Here is a 23,596-nt window from a genome sequence, read left to right on the forward strand (position 1 = left end):
TTTTCATACAGTATGAATTTTAATATCTGTTGACAGCTGTTAACAGCATAGTTACACTTGTGGGCCTAAAGCAGCATTTTCACCATGGTTCTCAGCACTCTTGAGAGACGGCGAGAGCTCAGGGACCTTTGCCAAAGATGTCTGGCTCAGCATTTTTTCAGTAGGGATCATTCCTTGGCCTCAATGAGACTCAGAAATCTAATTAAACTTGGGACCAACGTCTGACAGGGTGTCCAGACATCTTGGATCTGGTCTTCTGCTTGGGGGAATTAAGCCCAGAACATACCCCAGGCAGCACCAGAAGTCTTATTTTCTCTACACTGAAGTTCTTAGGACAGCAAAGAACCCAAACTCAGTCCAAAGTAACCTATTCCCAAACACCATCGGTCAGAAGCAGAGGTAAATTATCTACTGTTCCCTTTCTGGTTTTTGCCTTCTGGCTGTGGTCTCCAGCCAGGTAGGAATGAGCTCTCTTGAATATTCATCCAACTGGCGGAATTATGCTGGGCCCCGCCTTGGTCTGGTCACCAGGGTCTGGGAAGTCAGCAAAATCATTCCTTCCCCTGAAAGCTTCTCTTTCCTAAAGAAAGTGAAAACTCATGTATTTGCTAGCTCAGGAAGATGGGCTATCTCAAAGAATCTCCTTAGATGCAGAAGCATTCCAGAAATAGTGTTTTTCAAGATGGGTATCTGGGGGGGAAGAAACAGAAGAAGCTCCCAGAGAATTCCTCGCCCTTTGCTGTGGACAATTAGTGTTGTCCATAGGGCTGTGATGGCCACCTGTGTGGGTGTCCCTGGGCCCACCAAGAGCTGAGGCCTGGTCTCCAAAGGGTGGACTCATGTCTGATTGTTGCTCCTCTTCCACAGCAGGGCAGCAGCCCACCCCAGTGCTTCCACAGATGAGCCACAGGAGATCACCCGGCACCCTAGGGAGGGGTGGTGCTGGGACACGCCAGCAGCCTGACCCTCAACCCATGGTTCACTCCAGACTCAGGGACCAAGGGCATGTGAATGGGACACAAAAGCAGGCCTTTCACTGTGTTTTTGGTAGGGGAAATAATCTCCTGCCTTGAAATTCTCTTGCGTCATGATTAAAGAATCCTGTTTAGAGCCCTCAATGCCTTAAGAGTCCATTATTCTTAGAAAAGTGTAACTTTCCCCCAACTTCTGGCATTAAGCAAATGGCCAACCTGTCAATCTTGGCATTGAAAAAAAAAAAAAAGACAACATGGCCATTTTTCAGACTTCTGTACTTATGCACCAAGTGACACTTTGGATATAGAGTGAAGCAACATGGAGCTCATAAGAGGTAAATTCTAAAAGGGGAGCAGCCCTTGGATACGGCCAGTGACTGTAGGGTAGGACTAAATCCGTGTGAGAAAGACGGGTCCTGGGCTAGCCATCTGAGAGAGCCCCTGAGTCACCAGGAGGGCATATCCTAGGGCAGCGGGCCTGAAGGGAGCTCACTCATTCACATTTTGGGTCAGTCATTCAACAACTGTGTGTTAAATGCTTTTAGGGACCCTAAACTTAAATTCCACCATCAGGGAGAGTCTCTGTGAGATGGTGCCCTCCTTGGGAGATTCAGACTTTCAGAGTTGGACAAGGGGGAGATCCGCGTTTCTTGAGTCCACTATTTCTCAGTGTTCGGGAAGGGAGGGGCCCCAGGGCCCTCAGCCAGCCTCTGGGGCCTGGCCTGCGTCTGCGCCCTCGGCTTCCACCTGGTTGCCCTTGCCCAGCTTCTTCACGCTCTCCAGAAAGGCCTTCCAGGTCTCTGGCACGCTCTTCTCCAGCAGCCAGCCCTCGCTCTCGCTCTCAGTTTCCTCGGGGTTGGACACACGGTCCAGTGACGTCTGCAGATAGCGCAGCCCAATTGTAATGGTCACCTGATGGCGGGAGAAGAGATTTAGAGACAATCTGGGAGAATCCCTGGGAGCTGGATCATTCGGAAACCACAGGAGCCTCAAAATGAGGGTCCCAGAGAGGACTCAACCTGAGCACTGTGGAATGTGGATTGGTGACAGCCTGCCCCACGCTGCCCTGCCCTCAGTGCTCAACACACCTGACTCCTCCAGCCTCATCTCAGACCCCTCTCTTCCTCCCTTTCCAGCCACCCTGGGCTGCTTTGGGTTCGCCCATGCCCCATACTCTCTCCTCTCTAGGTCTTTACCATCTGCTATGCTCTGCCTAGAACCTTGTTCCACTCCATGTTCATCTGTTAATTCATCTTCAGCCCTTGGTGAGCTCCCCTGCAGCTCATCCTCCCTCCCCGCCCCCTCGGGTCGCCCCCATCCCAGGTGCATTAATCCTGGGTTCCTTCACCTCGGTGCCCCTCTACACTCTGTCGCTTGGCACATATTGTGTGGTTCAGTAACTTCTTTGGGTGGAATTAAGAGGTCACCTCTTTTCTGCATCTGCTGTGTGGTACTTTTTTTTTTTTTTTTTTTTTTTTGAGACGAGTCTCACCCTGTCACCCAGGCTGGAGTGCAGTGGCATGGTCTCAGCTCACTGCAAACTCTGTCTCCCATGTTCAAGGAATTCTCGTGCCTCGGCCTCTTGAATAGCTGAGATTACAGGGGCCTGCTACCATACCTGGCTAATTTTTGTATTTTTTTGTTGTTGTTATTACTGTTGTAGATATGTGGTTCCCCCATGTTGCCAGCTGGCATTAGGTGCACAGGCAAGGTGACTCATTTAAAGGAATCTTTGGGAATCTCCTCAATGGAAAAAGCTTCCTCACCAAATGTTCCTGGCTTTGTACATTGGGATTTTGAAGTTTGGATTTTCTGCTCTCAAGGTAGCTAAAAGCACGTACCCTGAGTCACCGTGCCACCTCATTTACTAACACTCTCTCATTCAACTCCTAGAGCAGTGCCTGGCATACAGGTACATGTTTAAGAAATATCTCTGACCGCACATGGTGGCTCACGCCTGTAATCCCACCACTTTGGGAGGCCGAGGCCAAGGCTGGTGGATTACTTGAGGTCAGGAGTTCAAGACCAGCTTGGCCAACATGGCAAAACCCCATCTCTACTAAAAATACAAAAACTGGCTGGGCATGGTGGTGCACGCCTGTAATCACAGCTACTTGGGAGGCTGAGACAGGAGAATCACTTGAACAAGGTGGAGCTTGCAGTGAGCTGACATCATGCCAGTGCACTCCAGCCTGGGTGACAAAGCAAGACTTTGTCTCGAAAGAAAGATCTCTCAGCCAGGTGCAGTGGCACCCACCTGTAATCCCAGCACTTTAGGGGACCAAGGCAGGAGGATTGCTTGAAACCAGGAGTTAGAGAGCAGCCTGGGCAACAGAGCAAGACCCAATTTCTACAAAAGACTCTATGGAGTGTGACTCAGGGCACCCGCTTGCAGCTACTCTGCGTGTGCCTATAGTCCCAGCTACTCAGAAGGCTGAGGTGGGAGGAGCCCTGAGCCCAGGAGTTTGAGGCTGCAGTGAGCTGCGATCATGCCCCTGCACTCCAGCCTGGGCGACACAGTGAATTTTTCTTCTTGTCTCTAAAAAAAAAATAAACAATTTAAAATAATAAAAATTAAAAATGAGTATCTCTTTAACCAAGGAGTAAATTCAGCACACTCACTGAGGATTTGCTTACATTGCAAGCCCTATAGCTTACAGAGGAACTGAGCGTTGCGGATAAGATGAACCCACACATTATTAGACTAACAGGTAAATGGGGACCAGCATCTCAAGAAGCCCAAATCCAAACAGTACCCATTTTCTGAACACCTGCATATGCTGTTCATGTTGCCTCCCAATAGTCCCCAAAGCTAAGTGCTGTCACCCCATATAACAGAGAGGTTAAATGACTAAGACCTGAGTACCAAAAAGTGGGGACACAGGATGAACCTCCAAAGCATGCTAACTAAAAGAAGCCAAATGTAATATGGGTATATTTATATGAAATGTCCAAAATACATAAATCCAGAGAATAGTTGTCAGGGGTTGGGGGCAGGTTGGGAGGTGGTGACTGCTTCATGAGTGTGAGATTTTCTTGGGGGCTGATGGAAATCTTTTGGAACTAGGTAGAGGTGGTTGCACAACATTGTAAATCAACTAGATGACACCAAATTGTTTACCTTTTATAAATCTCACCTTAAATTTAAAAAAAAAAATGTGTCAGTTGTGTGCGGTGCTAATGCCTGTAATCCCAGCACTTTGGGAGGCCAAGGCGGGAGGATCACGAGGTCAGGAGATCGAGACCATCCTGGCTAACACAGTGAAAACCCCGTCTCTACTAAAAATACAAAAAATTAGCCGGGCATGGTGGCACATGCCTTTAGTCCCAGCTATGGGGAGGCTGAGGCAGGAGAATCACTTGAACCCAAGAGGAGGAGGTTGCAGTGAGCCAAGATCATGCCACTGCACTCCAGCCTGGGCAACAGAGAGAGACTCAGTCTCAAAAAAAAAAAAAAAAAAATTTAAGTGGTGGGAAAGAAACCAAAAACTAAATAAATGAATAAATAAATAAAAGGTGGAGGCACTGGGTGGTGTTCAAGCCCAGGCTGATCTGACTCACAGCCTCACTGAAGGCTGTTTCCAAGGAGGGAGGCATGCTCTCTCCAGGCCTGGCTCTGCCCCCATTAGACCCGAAGGGGCCAGAGGCTGTCCCTACCCCCACCCCCAGCTGGCCCAGGGCCTACCTCGAAGAGCCAAATGAGGAGTGTGACGACCCCCATGGAGTTCATGAGGCTGCTGTAGTAGCTGAGCAGGGCAGCCCTGCAGCCACGCACCCACAGGTTGAGCTCCTCCGTCTGGTGGTCGTAACTGTAGTGTGCTGAGTTGTTGGTGATCTGATACTGGATGCAGGGCCGTGGCGAGCTAGGATTGCAGCAGCTGAAGGGGACGCCATCTACCAGGTACCGCCCATCCACGTTGCTCTTGATTCGACTGGAAGGGAAAGAGACAACTGGAGATGGGCTTCCTGGGCTTCTCACCAGGGACCACTTCCTCCCATCCCCTGCCTCTGGAAGCCTGGAATAGTCATTCACTCACACGCTTGGTATATATTTGCTGTGCACCTGCTACATGCCAGCCACTGTTCTAGGCACTGAAGACAAAGCAATGAATAAATGCCCCTGCCTTCCTCGACCTTATGGTCTAGAGGGTTGAGGCAGATGGTAATCCAAGACTCAAGTCAATAGGGAGTACAGAAATTCACCCAACCACTCTGTGCTGCCAGGCCCTTTCTTGGGGCCATGCCTGGGGGGGAGGAGGAGCAGCAGGACAGGAGCTGTTGATGGACAAGCATCTGGCTGCCACTGGTGGTGCTCCAGCTCCCTCACCAACCTCATCTCCCCCTTACAGGTCACTGGTGGCCCAGGCCCTTTCCAGCCAGGTGTTTCCAGAAGGCCTGCTCAGGTCCAGGGCCTGTGCAAAGGCAGGGGATGGAGACCGGAGGCAGGCACAGTCCTTGCCCTCAGAGGACTCCACCCCCAGCCAGGGGGGAGCTCCTGACTCACCTAAGGGACACAACTGCAAGCAGGTTCTCCAGGCTGATGGGTGGGGCTCCCAGCATATCTTCTGCACTTCTATATATATATATATTTTTTTTTTTTTTTTTTTTTTGAGACGGAGTCTCGCTCTGTCGCCCAGGCTGGAGTGCAGTGGCCTGATCTCAGCTCACTGCAAGCTCCGCCTCCCAGGTTCACGCCATTCTCCGGCCTCAGCCTCCCGAGTAGCTGGGACTACAGGCGCCCGCCACCTCGCCTGGCTAGTTTTTTGTATTTTTTAGTTGAGACGGGGTTTCACCGTGTTCGCCAGGATGGTCTCGATCTCCTGACCTCGTGATCCGCCCGTCTCGGCCTCCCAAAGTGCTGGGATTACAGGCTTGAGCCACCGCGCCCGGGCTGCACTTCTATATTTTTTTTGTATATTTATTTAGAGCTTACTATACATTCACACAGGTTCAGAATTCAAAAGGGATCTTTACAGTGAAAAGTCTCCCCTTCCCCTCAGACAGGCTGGGTATGTTCTACCTGACCTGGGTGTGATTACCCAGGTGTTTCATGTGTCAAAACTCATTGAGCTGCACACTTGGGATTCGTGCATTTGGCTGGGCATGGTGGCTCAAGTCTGTAATCCCAGCACTTTGTGAGGCCAAGGCAGGAGGATCGCTGGAGCCCAGGAGTTCAAGGCAGCAATGAGCTATGATCACACCACTGCACTGCACTCAGCCTGGGCAACAGAACAAGACTGTCTCTTGAAAAAAAAAAAAAGATTTGTGCACTTGACTGTGTGCTTGTCATCTAAATAAAAAGTTGTGGGCAGGCGCGGTGGCTCACGCCTGTAATCCCAGCACTTTGGGAGGCGGAGGTGGGCAGATCACGAGACCAAGAGATCAAGATCAAGAGACCGAGACTGTCTCTCGGTCAAGAGATCGAGACCATCCTGGTCAATATGGTGAAACCCCGTCTCTACTAAAAATACAAAAATTAGTTGGGCGTGGTGGCACGCGCCTGTAGTCCCAGCTACTCAGGAGGCTGAGGCAGGAGAATCACTTGAACCCGGGAGGCAGAGGTTGCAGTGAGCTGAGATCACACCACTGCACTCCAGCTGGGCCAACAGAGTGAGACCCCGTCTCAAAAAAAAAAAAAAAAGAAAACAAAAAGTTGCGCGTAGGCCAGGTGCAGTAGCTCACACCTGTAATCTCAGCACTTTGGGAGGCCCAGGTGATTAGATGACCCGAAGTCAGGAGTTCGAGACCAGCCTGGGCAACATGGTGAAACCTCATTTCTACAATTAATAAAAATACAAAAAAATTAGCCAGGCGTTTTGGTGCATGCCTGTAGTCCCAGCTACTCGGGAGGCTGAGGCACGAGAATCACTTGAGCCCGAGATGCAGAGGTTGCAGTGAGCCAAGATCACGCCACTGTAGTCCAGCCTGGGCGATAGAGTGAGACTCTGTCTCAAAAAAAAAAAAAAAAAGAAAAGAAAAGAAAAAAAAGTTGCAGGTGAACAATGTGTTACATAATAGACTTTTAGAACATAATAGAGAGCATAATTGTTTCCAATAGAGATTATTTTAAACAATGTTCATTGAAATGGTCACGAATCTCTTTTTTTTTTTTTTTTTTTTTTTTTTTTTTTTTTTGAGACGGAGTCTTGCTCTGTTACCCAGGCTGGAGTGCAGTGGCCGGATCTCAGCTCACTGCAAGCTCCGCCTCCCAGGTTCACGCCATTCTCCGGCCTCAGCCTCCCGAGTAGCTGGGACTACAGGCGCCCGCCACCTCGCCCGGCTAGTTTTTTTGTATTTCTTAATAGAGACGGGGTTTCACCGTGTTAGCCAGGATGGTCTCGATCTCCTGACCTCGTGATCCGCCCGTCTCGGCCTCCCAAAGTGCTGGGATTACAGGCTTGAGCCACCGCGCCCGGCCTCGAATCTCTTAAAAGATGTCCATGTTTCGCTTCTAAATAAAATCTCTTTAATACAAAATGCCTCCCACTCCTCATCTCTCAGCCTCCAGGTCCTGACCGCGGTGGCCAGCTCCACCAGAGAGAGGCTTCATGCATGGACAAGCAAACATGTTTTCATTTTTCCTGTTCTCTTTTTATTACTGCAAATGAGAACATTATATACATACCGTCTTGAACCTTTCTTTTTTCCCTTAGCAATATCTTGGAAATCTTTTTTTTTTTTTTTTTTTTTTGGCAGGGGTGGGAGATGAAGTCTCACTCTGTCACCCAGGCTGGAGTGCAGTGGTGCACCACCACATCCAGCTAACTTTTGTATTTTCAGTAGAGACGGGGTTTTGTCATGTTGGCCAGGCTGATCTGGAACTCCTGACCTCAAGTGATTCGCCTGCCTCAGCCTCCCAAAGTGCTGGGATTACAGGTGTGAGCCACCGCGCCCAGCTGAGATATTTTCATATCTGTCAGTGGAGTGTCCTGGATTTTTTTTTCTTTTTTTTTAAGAGCTGCATGGTATTCCCATTGTTTGGATGGCACATGGGTCCTAGCCAGTTTCATACTGATGGAAGTTTCGGTTTTCCCAGTCTCTCATTAATACAAACATGGAAATCAGTCATTTTGCATATTGTGACTATACGGAGCAGGTAAATTCCTTGAAGATGGATCCTGGCATCAAAGGGTGATCTTGCCAGATACCTGCCATATTTCTCCTCTGGTCTGTCCTGCGGGGGGCTGAGCGGGGAGGGGGCGGTTCACAAACCCAACCAGCCATGCTCAGGAGAACCCGTCCTCCACAGCCGCATCCACACAGATCAGACTTTTGATCTTTGCCAAACTGATCTTTGGAAAACAGTATCTCGGGGTTGTTTTCATTTCCATTTTTCTCATTACGAGTGAAACTGAGCATCTTTTGGTGTGCTCAAGGACCACAGGCATTCCATTTCTATGAAGCGTGTTGATTTCCGTCTATTATGATTAAGACTTTCTAGGAGGGCTGCATGAGGTGGCCTGGGTCACGGTAAACACGTTTCCACGCGCCCTGTAATCCCTGCCCTCTACTTCATGGGCAGAACACACTGCCCAGAGACCAGATGGCCCTGGGTGGCATGGACAGCACAGGTCGGTGATAAGAGCAGGACAGCCTGGGTTTACTCCTGGCTTGCCCACATGCCAGCTCCATCCCTCTGGACAAGTTCCTTAACCTCTCCCTGCCTCTGCTTCCTTATATTTAAAACAAAGTTGACACGAGGATTGCATGAAGTGATACATGTAAGAGTGCTTGAAGAGTGCTGGTATTAATACATAGTAGCCATGCGCTGTGAGCAAAACCACCTCACCGGGCAGCTGGCCAAGCAAGAGCCGCCAGGGGCCGTGCTCTGAGTACCTGGGAGCTGACATCAGGTTGTAAGAACAGAGCCCGCCACCCGATATCATATCACGGGACAGCCCTCACTGGGGAGTTGGCAGTGCAGGTTCTACCAGCCGTGGTGAAGAAGCTGTCGGCTCCTTGAGGGCAGGATCGTGTGGGGTACCCTCCGTAGTGGTCCCAACACGGAGCATCTGCCGGCTGGCATTGCCTGCCCACCGCTCAAAGCCCCACTCCAGCCACGTGCGTGGGGAAGGCAGAAACTGTGTCTTGCTCAGCTGTCCCTCTGCAGCCCCTCGCTGGGGGGCACCGGGCTGTGGGTGACGGAATTGGGGCAGGGGTGGGAAGACAAGCTGGAGCAGTGTGGGAAGGGCCTTTGGCTTGGGCCTCCGGCTCCCCTGAGGGCTCCCTGAGGACGGGCTGTGTCTCCCTTCAGACTGGGGACCCCTGAAGATAGGGCTGCATGTCCCCTCAGACTGGGGCTTCCTGAAGACAGGGCTGCGTCTCCCTCACACTGGGAACTTCCCAGGGGCAACACGGGTCAGCCTGGGGGAAAAGGCCGAGCTTGGTGAACGCTGGGACTTGCCTGGGTCACCAGCCTGGGAACCCTTGGGGTCTCTCACTTCTGGAGCTATCCCTCCCCCACCGCGTGTTTCCCAGGCTATGAATTTCACTCTGCGGTGGGGGAGGAGTCACTAGGGTTTGAAAGGGTCTTGAATAAAATAAGGCCTATGTTCTAGGCCACTCTCCCATAAGTGAGGCACATAGAGCCTGGGAAAATGATCATGTCTGAGTTTTTCTGGAAAAACCAACATAATTTAGTAAGTGAATCAAATCAGTAAGGCCAGTCATAGGGCAATGGGCAGGGGTATACCTGATAGGGGGTCACCCCAAGCAGGACGCCGGCTGAGGGACACCTGTGAGACCTTGAGAACTGGCCTAATCTCTCTGAGACTGAGTTTTCTCATCTAAGAAATGAGATTTTAAACACTTGACGGGATGGTGGACATTAAATGGGACCACATGCGTAGAGCATTGGGTACACACTATGTGTTTAGTATGCTTTGAAGATGGCTTTTTTGGGTAGTGCTATGGTTTGAATGTGTCCCCCAAAGTTCCTGTGTTGGAAACGTGAGGCCCAGCATGACAGTGGCGAGAGATGGGACCTTTGAGAGGTGACTGGATTACGAGGGCTCTGTCCTCATGAGCAGATTAATGCCATTATCACAGGAGTAGGTTCCTGAGGAAAAGGATGAATTCAGGCCCCTCAGCAGATGCGGCCCCACCACCTTGGACTTCCCAGTCTCCAGAACAGTAAGAAATAAATCTCTCTTTTTATCAGCTTTCCAGACTCAAGTATTCTGTTACAGCAGCTCCCAGTGAACTAAGACAGTAAGTCACTGGGCGTAAGGTAGTACAGACAGTGAGGGGTGACATGAGGAGAAGACACAGCCCCGTCCTCAGACAGCCCCAGTCTGAGGGAGACACAGTCCTGTCTTCAGAGACCCCCAGTCTGTGGGAGACACAGCCCCGTCCTCAGGGAGCCCCAGTCTGAGGAAGACACAGCCCTGTCCTCAGGTAGCCCCAGTCTGAGGGGAGACGCAACCCCATCCTCAAGGAGCCCCAGTTTGAGGGGAGACACAGCCCTGTCTTCAGGGAACCCCAGTTTGAGGGAAACGCAGCCCCATCCCCAGGGAGCCCCGGTCTGAGGGGAGACACAGCCCCATCCTCAGGGAGCCCTGGTCTGAGGGAGACACAGCCCCATCCTCAGGGAGCCCCAATTTGAAGGGGAAACACAGCTCTGCCTTCAAAGAGTTCCTGTCTGAGAGGGGAGACACCCCATCTAGCCAGGTTCTAATCTTCTTCCTGAGATGTCTACGAATTGTTTAAGAAGAGCAAGCAGGGCCGGGCGCGGTGGCTCAAGCCTGTAATCCCAGCACTTTGGGAGGCCGAGGTGGGCGGATCACGAGGTCAGGAGATCGAGACCATCCTGGCGAACACGGTGAAACCCCGTCTCTACTAAAAAAAATACAAAAAACTAGCCGGGCGAGGTGGCGGACGCCTGTAGTCCCAGCTACTCCTGAGGCTGAGGCAGGAGAATGGCGTGAACCCGGGAGGCGGAGCTTGCAGTGAGCCGAGATCCTGCCACTGCACTCCAGCCCGGGCGGCAGAGCGAGACTCCGTCTCAAAAAAAAAAAAAAAAGAAAAAAAAAAAAAAAAAAAAAAGAAGAGCAAGCAGGTACCTGTATGTAGTCTGTGGGTTCTCTGGGAAGAATGGTGAACAGTGAAAGCTTGGTGCCAGCTTCTCCCTCAGACTGGGGACCCCTGGCTAGGCCTTCCTGGCTGGTAGTTCCTGGTTCCAAAATGTCTGAGCTCCCTCAGGCTCTACCTCTCACCCCAAGATACTACAGCTCTGCTCATCCTGCGACCTTTAAAAGAAGTGTTGTAAACTGACTGAAGACCTCATGTTCTTCCTCATGTGCTCCGGTAAGATGCACAGAGCGGCAATGTAGGAAATGTTCTTGCCACAGCTGAGCCTGATCCAACCACACCTAGACCCAGACTACTGGTTTATGAGGAAATACAGGGAACAGAAGAACAAGTTAAACAACACCACTTGACTGCAATTGCCCATTTCCAAACTATGGGGGATTCTGCAGGAGAATCCCAGTTTCTCTTACATACATGGCATGAAAAAGGGGCCAGTTTCTTAGTAAAACAGACAGGAAACCAAACAACCAAATGCAAAGCATAGACTTGGTTTGGATCTTAAATTGACCAACTGTAAAAAGCATTCCGAGACTATCAGGGAAAACTGAACATAGACTGGGTATTGGTTGATATTGCCATTAATTCTGTTGACTGTGACTGGTCTTGTGCTTATGTTCAGCAGAAACAAAAGGGCAAAAAACAAATAAAGCCTCTTTGTCTGTTGGAGATGCCTATTAAAGTATTTATAGGTAAAAGGAAAGTATGTCCAGGATTTGCTTTAGGATATTCAGAAGGGGAGAACGTGTTTGGAGGAGGGTAGTATATATGAAACAGGCAAAATGTTGATATTTGTTCCTAGGTGATGGCTTCTTGTCTTTGGGTTTTTAGTTTTTGTTTTTGTTTGAGACAGAGTTTCTCTGTTGTTGCCCAGGCTGGGGTGCAATGGTGCAATCTCGGCTCACTACAACCTCTGCCTCCCAGGTTCAAGTGATTCTTCTGCCTCAGCCTCTGAAGTAGCTGGGATTACAGGCACTCACCACGACGCCCATGCCCAGCTAATTTTTTTTTTTTTTTTTTTTTTGTATTTTTAGTAGAGACGGGGTTTCACCATGTTGGCCTGGCTGGTCTTGAACTCCTGACCTCAGGGGATCCACCCCCATCAGCCTCACAAAGTGCTGGGATTACAGGCGTGAGCCACTGTGCCAAGTCTGTTTTTCCCTTTTGTTTTTTGGGGTTTTTTTTGTTTTTGTTGTTTGTTTGTTTGTTTGTTTGTTTGAGATGGAGTCTCGCTGTGTCACCCAGGCTGGAGTACAGTGGCACGATCTCGGCTCACTGCAAGCTCCACCTCCTGGGTTCACGCCATTCTCCTGCCTCAGCCTCCCAAGTAGCTGGGACGACAGGTGCCCGCCACCACGCCCGGCTAATTTTTTTTGTATTTTTAGTAGAGACAGGGTTTCACCGTGTTAGCCAGGATGGTCTCAATCTCCTGAGCTCATGATCCGCCCGCCTCAGCCTCCCAAAGTGCTGGGATTACAGGCATGAGCCAATGCGCCCAATCTGTTTTTCCTTTTTTCTAAGAGACCTTGGGCTCAAGTGATCCTCCCACCTCAGCTTCCAAGTAGCTGGAGTTACAGGTGTGTTGCCACCACACCTGGCTAGGTGATGGCTACATGGGAATTAATTATACTGAACTCTCTAATTTTGTAAAAGCTTGAGTTTTTTTCTATAATAGAAGTTGGAAATGCAATAAAACAAGATAAAAGAGCATCAGTTGAGAACTACAGGCCTGGCACGGTGGCTCATACCTGTAATCCCAGCACTTTGGGAGGCCAAGGCGGGTAGATCACCTGAGGTTGGGAGTTCGAGACCAGCCTGGCCAACATGGTGAAACCCTGTCTTTACTAAAAATATAAAAATTAGCCAGGTGTGGTGCTGGGCGCCTGTAATTTCAGCTACTTGGGAGGCTAAGGCAGGAGAATTGCTTGAACCCAGGAGACAGAGGTTGCAGTGAGCCGACATGGTGCCACTGCACTCCAGCCTGGACAATAGAGTAAAACTCCATCTCAAAAAAAAAAAAAAAAGAGAGAGAGAGAACTATACATCTCTTTCACTGACACCTTGCTCTGAAAAGAGAGAGTCAATGAGGGAGACAGCATTCCTGGATTTGGCTCCTCCCTCTGAGAGCCTCCTCCAAGTGTAGCGAAAGTGTGTCCCCCTCTTCCTGGCCCACCCAGGACCACCAGGCCAGGGGAGCGAGATGAGATGTGGGAGGTTGAAGCCCAGTGACAACCCCATTTACCACAGGCCCTGCAGAGCCCAGGATGGTGTTTCTAGTTTCTGTGGGGCCACCTCGTGATTATTTAAGATGTTGGCACAGAAGCACTGGAATCCGAACCTAATCCATTCATGTTTTCCAACCCTGCATCATCTCTGTCCACTCCTTTCCCTGTCCTTCTGGGAGAGGAAATGGAGAAGAAAAAGACAGGGAAAGGCTGGGAGCGGTGGCTCACACCTGTAATCTCAGTGCTCTGGGAGACCAAGGCAGGCAGATCATCTGAGGTCAGGAGTTTGAGACCAGCCTGGCCAACGTGGAGAAATCCCATCTCTACAAAATTACAAAAATTAGCTGGGCATGATGGTGGGTGCCTGTAATCCCAGGTACTCGGGAGGCTGAGGCAGGAGAAGCACTTGAACCTGGGAGGCGAAGGTTTCAGTGAGCCGAGATCGCGCATTGCCCTCCAGCCTGGGTGACTGAGCAAGACTCCATCTCAATAAAAAATAAAAATAAAAATAAAATAAAATTTAAAAAAAGAGAAAGACAGGGAGAAGAGGGAGAAAAGCAAGACTTCCCCTACCCCAAGCCGCCTGGATAATTTGAGGCTTCTGTCACTCAGTGAACAAACATTCATTTAATGCCAAAGGTATACAAGAGGTACTTTAACATCACTGGGAAACAGCAGAGTAGGGTGAAAGGAGCAGAATTAAAATCTGGCATGCTGTATAATGGAATATTATTTCACCATAAAAAGGAATGAAGTTCTGATACATGCTACAACGTGGATGAACTTTGAAAACACTATGCTAAGTGAAAGAAGGCAGACACAAAAGGACAAATGTTATATGACTCATTCATATGAAATGTCCAGAACAGGGAAATCTATAGATATAGAAAGTAAACGAGTGGTTACTTAGGGCTAGGGGGAGGGGAGGCTAGGGAGTAAAGCTAAACAATGCAAGGTTTCCCTTAGAAGTGATGAAAATGTTCTAAAATTGATTGTAATGTTGGTTGTCCAACTCTGTGAATATACTAAAAACCATTGAATTGCATACTTTTAATGGGTACATTGTTTGGTATGTGAATTATATCTCAATAAAGCTGTTTTTTCTTTTTGTTTGAGACAGGGTCTCACTCTGTTGCCCAGGCAGGAGTACAGTAGTGCAATCACAGCTCACTGCAGCCTCAATTGCTTGGGCTCAGGTGATCCTCCCACCTCAGCCTCCCGAGTAGCTGAGACTATAGGCACACACCACCACACCTAATTAATTTTTGTATTTTTTGTAGGGATGGGGTTTGACCATGTTGCCCAGGCTGGTCTCGAACTCCTGGGCTCAAGTGATCCATCCGCCTCAGCCTCCCAAAGTGCTGGGATTACAGGTGTGAGCCACCACAAGTGGCCGAAACTGGTTTTTGTTTTGTTTTGTTTTGTTTTTTGCCTCCCCTACTTCCTATTGTGTGATCTTAGGCATGTCCCTTAACCTCCTGGGCCTCAGATTTCTCATATGTAAAATGGAGATAATAATACCAGCTGGGCGCAGTGTCTCACTCCTGTAATCCCAGCACTTTGGGAGGCTGAGGCGGGTAGATCACTTGAGGTCAGGAGTTCAAGACCAGCCTGGGCAACATGGTGAAACCCCTGTCTCTACTAAAAATACAAAAATTAGCCAGGCGTGGTAGCACACGTCTGTAATCCCAGTTACTCAGGAGGTTGAGGCAGGTAAATCGGTTGTACCTGAGAGGCAGAGGTTGCAGTGAGCCAAGACGGTGCCACTGCACTCCAGCCTGAGCAACAGGGCAAGATTGTCTCAAACAAACAAACAAACAAACAAAAACTAAAAAAATTAAGACAAAAACTTCCCAGGAGGGGTTTTGTGCAGGATAAATTTGGGTCTTTTCTCTCTCCCAAAAGACTTGGCAACATGGTCATAGGCAGGCTGGGGATGGGGTGCAGTCACTGGACTACTCCCCTGAGACAGAGCAGCCAAAACTCTTGTAAGGCCAGGTGCCGTTGCTCACACCTGTAATCCCAGCAATTTGGGAGACTGAGGCAGGCGGATCACTTGAGGTCAGGAGTTCCAGACCAGCCTGACCAACATGGTGAAACCTTGTCTCTACTAAAAATACAAAAATTAGCCAGGTGTGGTGGCATGTGCCTGTAATCCCAGCTACTCAGGAGGCTGAGGCAGGACAATCTCTTGAACCCAGGAGGCGGAGGTTGCAGCAAGCTGAGATCGTGCCACTGCACCACAGCCTGGGTGATAGAGTGAGACTCCATTTCAAAAAACAAAACAAAGAAACAAACAAACAAAACTCTTGTAAATTCCCATAAAAATATGGAATTGTTTCTACCTGATCTTATTCATTAGAACAGGAACCTTCAGGAGCCAGCCTGGATCTTAAAGATTCCCCTGAGAAATCTCCCAAACCTGCCCACCCCTCCATGCTTACTGAGGCTACGCACTCTATCCTCAGGTTCCTGGGGGCCCCACGGTGGGGCACAACTGGGGAGGCCAGAATGCTGGACTCCTCTCAGGAGCTGGACTGAAGATACTAGAAGGTGAAGACCTCAACTTTCTCTAGCCCAGTCTAGTGAAGTGCCCACTGCACAGAATGGAAAGTTATTCCAGGGACAGAGCCTGCAGAAATGCCTGGAAATCGTAGCACCACACACTGCCCATGCCCTGTCTGTGTCAGCGGAGGATCCCTGTGCATTTTCTCCAGGCTATCCGTGCTCAGACCAGCTCACTTCTCCTGGGATTGCTTCCCCACAGTCCTCAGGTCAAGCAGGAGAAAGAGGCTCACCCCAAACTCTTTGTTGGCTCATCCAAATTTGATGGGGAGAGGAGAAACAAAAAAAAGGAGAATTCTGCCTGGCATGGTGGTGGGTGCCTATAATCCCAGGTACTCTGGAGGCTGAGGTGGGATGCTTGCTTGAAACCAGGAGTTCAAGACCAGCTTGAGCAACAGAGTGAGACCTCATCTCTATTTTTTTTTTAAGTAAATAATTTTTTTTTTCTTTTTTTTAAGGCAGGGTCTCACTCTGTCACCCAGGCTGGAGTGCAGTGGCGCAATCTTGGCTCACTGCAACCTCGAACTCCCAGGCTCAAGCGATTCTCCCACCTCGGCCTTCCAAGTAGCAGGGACCACAGGTGCATGCCACTGTGCCCTAGCTCTTTTTTGTTTTGTTTTGTTTGTTTTTGTTTGGTTGGTGTTTTTTCTTTTTTTTGAGATGGAGTTTCGCCCTTGTTGCCCAGGCTGGAGTAGAATGGCACCATCTCAGCTCACTGCAGTCTCCGCCTCCCAGATTCAAGCAATTCTGACTCCGCCTCCCAAGTAGCTGGGATTACAGGCATGTGCCACTGAACCTGGTTAATTTTTTCTTTTTTTTTTTTTCTTTTTTTTTTTTTTTTTTTTTTGAGACGGAGTCTTGCTCTGCCCAGGCTGGAGTGCTGTGGCGCGATCTCGGCTCACAGCAAGCTCCGCCTCCTGGGTTCATGCCATTCTCCTGCCTCAGCCTCCCGAGTAGCTGGGACTACAGGCGCCCACCACTACGTCCGGCTAATTTTTTTTGCATTTTTAGTACAGACGGGGGTTCACCTTGTTAGCCAGGATGGTCTTGATCTCCTGACCTCATGATCCACCCGCCTCGGCCTCCCAAAGTGCTGGGATTACAGGCGTGAGCCACCGCACCCGGCTAATTTTGTATTTTTAGTAGAGACAGAGTTTCACCAAGTTGGTCAGGCTGTTCTCAAACTTCTGACCTCAAGTGATCCACCCGCCTCGGCCTCCCAAAGTGCTAGGATTACAAGCGTGAACCACCTCACCAGGCCTTTTTTTTTTTTTTTTTTTTTTTTGTAGAAGTGAAGTCTTATTATGTTGCCCAGGCTGGTCTTGTACTCCTGGCCTCAAGGGATGCTCCTGTCTCAGCCTCCCAAAGTGCTAGGATTACAAGCGTGAGCCTGCACCTGGCCAAAAATTTCTTTTAAAAAGATCTTGGTGGCCAGGAGCAGTGGCTCACGCCTGTAATCCCAGCACTTTGGGAGGCCAAAGAGGGTGTATCACTTGAGGTTAGGAGGTCGAGACCAGCCTGGCCAACATGGTGAAACCCAGTCTCCACTAAAAATACAAAAAAATTAGCTGGACCTGGTGGCGGGCACATGTAATCCCAGCTACTTGGGAGGCTGAGACAGGAGAATCAATTGAACCAGGGAGGCAAGGATGCAGTGAGCTGAGATCGCACCATTGCACTCCAGCCTGGGCAACAAATAAAAAAAGAGAAGGATCTTGTTGGATGATAACCTCCCTCTCCCTGCCCTTTTGCCGGCCTCACGTCTTTGCCATCAGAATCCTAGCCCCGGGGGTGTGCCGAGATAATCCAGAAGGTAAATGCTTACCATTTCTCAGTGCTTGTGATCTCAAAAAAATATATATAAAACTTACATTTTTCATGGATGGGTTTTGGAGAGCTAGCTTTGTCATGTAAACTTACTAAACCTTCCAAAATGAAGCCGTGAAAACGTGAACAGAAAAATGTTTTAGTTTTCCTTGGAGGTGGGAGTAGGTGCCATTCCACAGTCTCTCATTCAGTCCTTCTTTCATTCCTTCTACCAACTTTAGATAAGAGCTGTGCTCTGGTCTCAGGCACTGCCCCTCAGGCAAACCCAGCTCTGAGCAGCTTTCTGAACATAACCCCAGGAGCCTCACTTCCCTTGTGGGCCTTGTTCAGTGATGATTCATGTAAAAGTCTGTGGGACTGGGTGCGGTGGCTCATGTTTGGAATCCCAGCACTTTGGGAGGCTGAGGCAGGAGCATCACTTGAGCCCAGAAGTTTAAGACCAGCTTGGCCAACGTGATGAAACCCCATCTCTACTAAAAATAGAAAAATTAGCTGGAGGCTGGACAAGGTAACTCATGCCTGTAATCCCAGCACTTTGGGAGGTTGAGGCAGGTGGATGATCTGAGCTCAGGAGTTCAAGACCAACCTGGGGGCAACATAGCGAAACCCTGTCTCTACTGAAAATACAGAAAATTAGCCAGATGTGGTGGCTCGCACCTGTAGTCCCAGGTACTTGGGAGACTGAGGTGGGAGAATCACCTAAGCCTGAGAAGTGGGAGTTGTAGTGAGCCTGGATAGTGAGACCATCTCAAAAAAGTGAGACCCTGTCTCAAAAAAAAAAAAAAAATTAGCCCAGTGTGGTGCCACACACACCTATAATCTCAGCTGCTTGGAAGGCTGAGGCACGAGAATAGCTTGAACCCAGGAGGTGATAGTTGCAGTGAGCCAATATTGTGCCACTGCACTCCAGCCTGGGCAATAGAGTGAGACCCTGCCTCAAAATAACTATTAATTAATTAATTAAATAAAAATAAAAGTCTGTGGGAAATGATAATGTGATCCTCTCTCGGCAAAGGTGGCCCTATCAGGCTATACCCTTGGAAGAACAGGCAGCCCACTGAGGTATGAGGTCACCGGAGGTTTTGAAAAGGAGAAAAGCATTTCAGTTCTAAGAAACCTGTATGCTAATTCTTTATTTATTCATTTATTTATTTATTTATTTTTTCTGAGATAGGGTCTTACTCTGTCACCTAGGCTGAAGTGCAGTGGCATGATCTCAGCTCACTACAACCTCTGCCTCCTGGGCTCAAATGAGCCTCCTGCCTCAGCCTCCTGAGTAGCTAGGACCACAGGTGCAAGCCACCACTCCTGGCTAATTTTTTTATGTTTTGGTTTTGTTTTGTTTTGCTTTGTTTTGTTTTTTTAGAGTCAAGGTTTCATCATATTGCCCAGGCTGGTCTCGAACTCCTGAGCTCAAGTGATCCTCCCACCTTGGCCTCCCAAAGAGCTGGGATTACAGACATGAGCCACTGATCCCAGCCCTAATTGTGTCTTAAGACCAACTTTGTGGAAAGTTAAAGCCAAACGTCCATTTTTTTCCTGGAAATTTAGCCTAAGGGAAATAAAAGACGGAGACAGAGAGAAGTAAAAGGCTCAAAGATGCCCATTCCAGTGTTATTTATAATAGAGGTAAATAAAAATTTGAATGCCTGCCTAAGCATGTACATTCATTCAGTGGACTTCTTTTTTTTCTTCTTCTTCTTCTTTGAGACTGAGTCTCACACTGTCTCCCGGGCTGGAGTGCAGTTGCGTGATCTCGGCTCACTGCAACCTCCACCTCCCTGATTCAAGTGATTCTCCTGCCTCAGCCTCCCGAGTAGCTGAGATTACAGGTATATGCCACCTCGCCCAGCTAATTTTCTGTATTTTTAGTAGAGATGGGGTTTCACTATGTTGGTTAGGCTGGTCTCGAACTCCTGACCTCGTGATCCACCCACCTTGGCCTCCTAAAGTGTTGGGATTACAGATGTGAGTCACTGCACCCCGCTTCAGTGGACTTCTTTTTTTTTTTTGAGACGGAGTCTTGCTCTGTAGCCCGGGCTGGAGTGCAGTGGCCGGATCTCAGCTCACTGCAAGCTCCACCTCCCAGGTTTACGCCATTCTCCTGGCTCAGCCTCCGGAGTAGCTGGGACTACAGGCGCCCGCCACCTCGCCCGGCTAGTTTTTTGTATTTTTAGTAGAGACGGGGTTTCACCATGTTAGCCAGGATGGTCTCGATCTCCTGACCTCGTGATCCACCTGTCTCGGCCTCCCAAAGTGTTGGGATTACAGGCTTGAGCCACCGCGCCTGGCCATTCAGTAGACTTCTTATGCAACCATTAAACATGATCATTTTGGACATTATGCAAATGTTATACTATCAGATTACAAAATGGAACACTAAATTGTGTGTGTGTGTGTGGTTTTTTTTTTGTTTTTGTTTTTGTTTTTTGAGACGGAGTTTCCCTCTTGTTGCCCAGGCTAGAGTGCAATGGCGAGATCTCAGCTCATTGCAACCTCTGCCTCCCAGGTTCAAGCAATTCTCCCATCTCAGCCTCCTGAGTAACTGGGATTACAGGCATGAGCCACTATGCCTGGCTAATTTTGTATTTTTAGTAGAGACGGGGTTTCTCCATGTTGGTCAGGCTGGTCTCGAACTCCCGACCTCAGGTGATCCGCCGGTCTCGGCCTCCCAAAGTGCTGGGATTACAGGCGTGAGCTACCGCGCCTGGCCCTAAATTGTCTTTATACTATGATTACACTGTATGACTATGTAAATGTGAACAAGACTAGACTGAAATGTAGAAAAATTAAAGGTATTAATCAAGTTATGGGTGTGAAGCTAGGTTGAATTTGTTTTCCTATTTTGGTTTCTCTTAATATTACTGCTGCAATTTTTGTGCGTGTAATAGAAGAATTTTTCCCAAGTCAATGGAGTTTGGAAAATTTCCCACCAACAAGTTGGTATGGGACATTGAAGGAGTTTTGATTCGGCTAAATATTTGCCTGAAATTTTTGAATCCATTGACCATTGAGAGTGGAGTGACCTAGATCATTCCTTCACTCTGATACAAAAGGGGACTTGGAGTTACCGAGAGATTTGAATACATCTATCCAAGAACTGACTCTATGCAGGAGACAATCAAGGGAAATGATGGAGGAAAAGATAAAAAGCCCCTTCTCATCTGCTCACAGAGGCTGGTTCTACCACCGGCCTCTCCCACTCCCCAGGAATTCCGCTTGTGCCCCTGGCTTCACGCTCTCCTCGGGAGATTTATATAAATCGTGGCATCTTGTGCTGCCCCTGCAGACCTGTCACCTGGGAAGGGCACAGCCCTTTACAATCCTCTCCTGACTGGGGATTTGCAGCAGTAATCTCCATCCACAAGAAAATAAAATCCCAAGAAGTGACCTTCACTGTGACGTCCCTTCCATCTGCAGGGCAGCTAAGCTAGCCATTTGGGCATCATTAATGTTGTTTTGGGCTTCAGACATGTCCTGCTGCTGGTACCAATGCCCTGAGTTCAAGTTCCCTTTGGACTTACCAGCCTGACTCAGAAGAAAAAAAAAATCACCCCTAGGAATAACTGAACCCCTAACCTCAGCCAGGTAGGGTCGAGTCGGACAGAAAGAAGAGGTGAGTGAGAGCGGCTGCCTCAAGGCAAGTAACTTTCCCCGAAAAGTCACTCAAGCACCAGGTTGGTGGGCGTGTTGAGAGCAGCCCACCGGAGCCAGCACACAGGCTGTTCCCTCCGACACAGAAGTTGAGAGTCTCTCTTTCACCAGCACCTCCCACAGCCCATCGCAGCATTTTACTTTTACATATGCCAAGAATACTTTAGAAATGTTTTATCACGTTGCACTATCATGACTTACTAAGTAAACACCAGCAGGCATTTGATGAGTACCTGCTGCATGCCAGGTGCCAGCCAGGGCTAGGAGGTGACTTCCAAAATTACCTATTCTATTCCAGTGCCTTCATTTAAAAGATAGGCAAACCACAGCGCAGAGTGACTAGTGACCTGCCCAAGGTCACAAGACCTTGAACAACAGAGTCAAAACTTCAGCCTAGATCTCATGACTTCCCCTTCCCTTGCTCTTTCCAACATATCCAGACAAACATCTTGGGAATGGATGCTCAGGGTTGAAAGGTTGGAAAACAAGGGAACTAAGTAGGAAATTGTTTTACTTTTTAAAATTATTTTTATTTATTTATTTATTTGAAACGGGTTCTCGCTCTGTCGCCCAGGCTGGAGTGCAGTGGCATGATCTCGGCTCACTGCAAGCTCCGCCTCCCGGGTTCACACCATTCTCCTGCCTCAGCCTCCTGAGTAGCTGGGACTACAGGCGCCCACCACCACGCCCGGCTAATTTTTTTGTATTTTTAGTAGAGACGGGGTTTCACCGTGTTAGCCAGGATGGTCTCAATCTCCTGACCTCGTGATCTGCCCATCTCAGCCTCCCAAAGTGCTGGGATTACAGGTGTGAGCCACCGTGCCCAGCCCTAAATAGGAAATTTGAACTTCTGGGATTGAATCCAGCTACTTTGAATGAATGAGACAAATAGCCAAATAGCACCTCAGTATTTGTGATCGATGAATGACCTCCATCCCTCTACATAAAGCTGACACACATTCCTGCCTGGCTCTTCCTCCCAAGGAGCTCCTATCCAAACAGCTTATATAAATTGACACCTTCCTCCCACCTTAGCCAACATTAGGTTGAACCATATGAAGTTGCCATTTTTTTATGGGTCAAAGAAGTAGAATATTAGCAGTTTCATATGGTTCGACCTGATACACCCTCACATATGCAGTAATAAGGTGTGCACCCAATGGAGAGGAAAAGGCACTGGGTGTGGGGAGAGGGGCTGTTCAGAGGCCTGAGCCTCAGTGTCCCTGATATATTAATAGCTCTGACCCCAGGACTGGAAGCCACTCACTCTTTGACTTCTTTGGAGGAAAAGTCCAGGTAGCGATTGCTGATCCACTGAATCTCAAACCAGTCCCGAAAACCATTGTTGCCGCAGCATTTGAACTCGATCTGCAGCATGTCGATGGTCTTCTTCATGAAACACCTGCCAGGGGTGTCTGTGTCCCGGTAGTACTTCATACCGTTCTTGAGCCCTTGGCCCAGGGTGTTCTCCAGCGAGCCCCGCAGCAGAAAGCAGCAGAGAGCCACGAGGAAGAGGACGATGTTGAAGAGGACACAGATAGCCAGGTATGGCTTCAGCCAGGGCTTCCATCTGGCGTACTTGGCCGGGTCCAGGGCGTCGTAGCAGATCTTCCCAGCCAGAGAGTTGAAGACACAGGATAGCACCCCCATCCCTATCAATGAGTTGGGCACAAAATGGCTCTCGGAATTATTCATCACATCGCTCCTCTTTCGGAGTTCAATCTTCAGGAACAGTCCTAGGCTGAAGATGATGATACCAGCCAGCACAGAGAACCAGTTCATGAGCCAGAGCCCTTGGGCCAACTTGACCCGCTTCTTCTGGTCAAACTTGACTTTCAGTAGCGCCATGCTTGCCGAGTGTAGTCCGGGTTGCTTCCTGCGGCACAGCTCCCACCCCAAACCTTAACGAGCCCAGAGGCGGATGACTTAGGGCCTTGGGAAAAGTGCAGATGGCCCAAGCTGTAGGGAGCTGCCCTGGGGGCTGCCCATGTCGAGCCCTCCTAGCCTGGGATCCCTGCAAATGCAGTAGTGGTGGCAGGGGTCTCAGAATCTCAGCTTGAGCAGGGGCTAGTCCTGGTCCTGGGCGTTGTTTCTTCAGCGCCCTTCCCAGCCAGGAAGGGGCAGCCTGAATGCTGCAGATTAAAAGTGGGATCCACAAGACGTTTTGCTAATCTCTTTAGCCAGGTTCATCCCATTAGATAAAGCCATGCCGCTCTCAAAACATGGTCAAAAGCAGCCTCCAGGTACATGCTGGACCAGAGAGCT

At 49.1% G+C, this 23,596-nt stretch overlaps 1 protein-coding gene across 1 annotated transcript; it reads right to left on the minus strand.

Annotated features, from left to right (window-relative positions):
• Nucleotides 1–23,466, minus strand: PRPH2 (peripherin 2). The gene is made up of 3 exons (XM_025384159.1): nt 22,599–23,466; nt 4,660–4,906; nt 1–1,886 (listed from the first exon to the last, which is right to left on the minus strand). The coding sequence occupies exons 1-3, from the start codon at nt 23,177–23,179 to the stop codon at nt 1,674–1,676; spliced, it is 1,041 nt and encodes a 346-aa protein (XP_025239944.1). The 5' UTR covers nt 23,180–23,466; the 3' UTR covers nt 1–1,673.
• Between the last annotated feature and the right edge of the window lie 130 nt (nt 23,467–23,596).

Source organism: Theropithecus gelada, chromosome 4 (assembly GCF_003255815.1).
Source record: "Theropithecus gelada isolate Dixy chromosome 4, Tgel_1.0, whole genome shotgun sequence".
NCBI classification, from domain to species: Eukaryota; Metazoa; Chordata; class Mammalia; order Primates; family Cercopithecidae; genus Theropithecus; species Theropithecus gelada.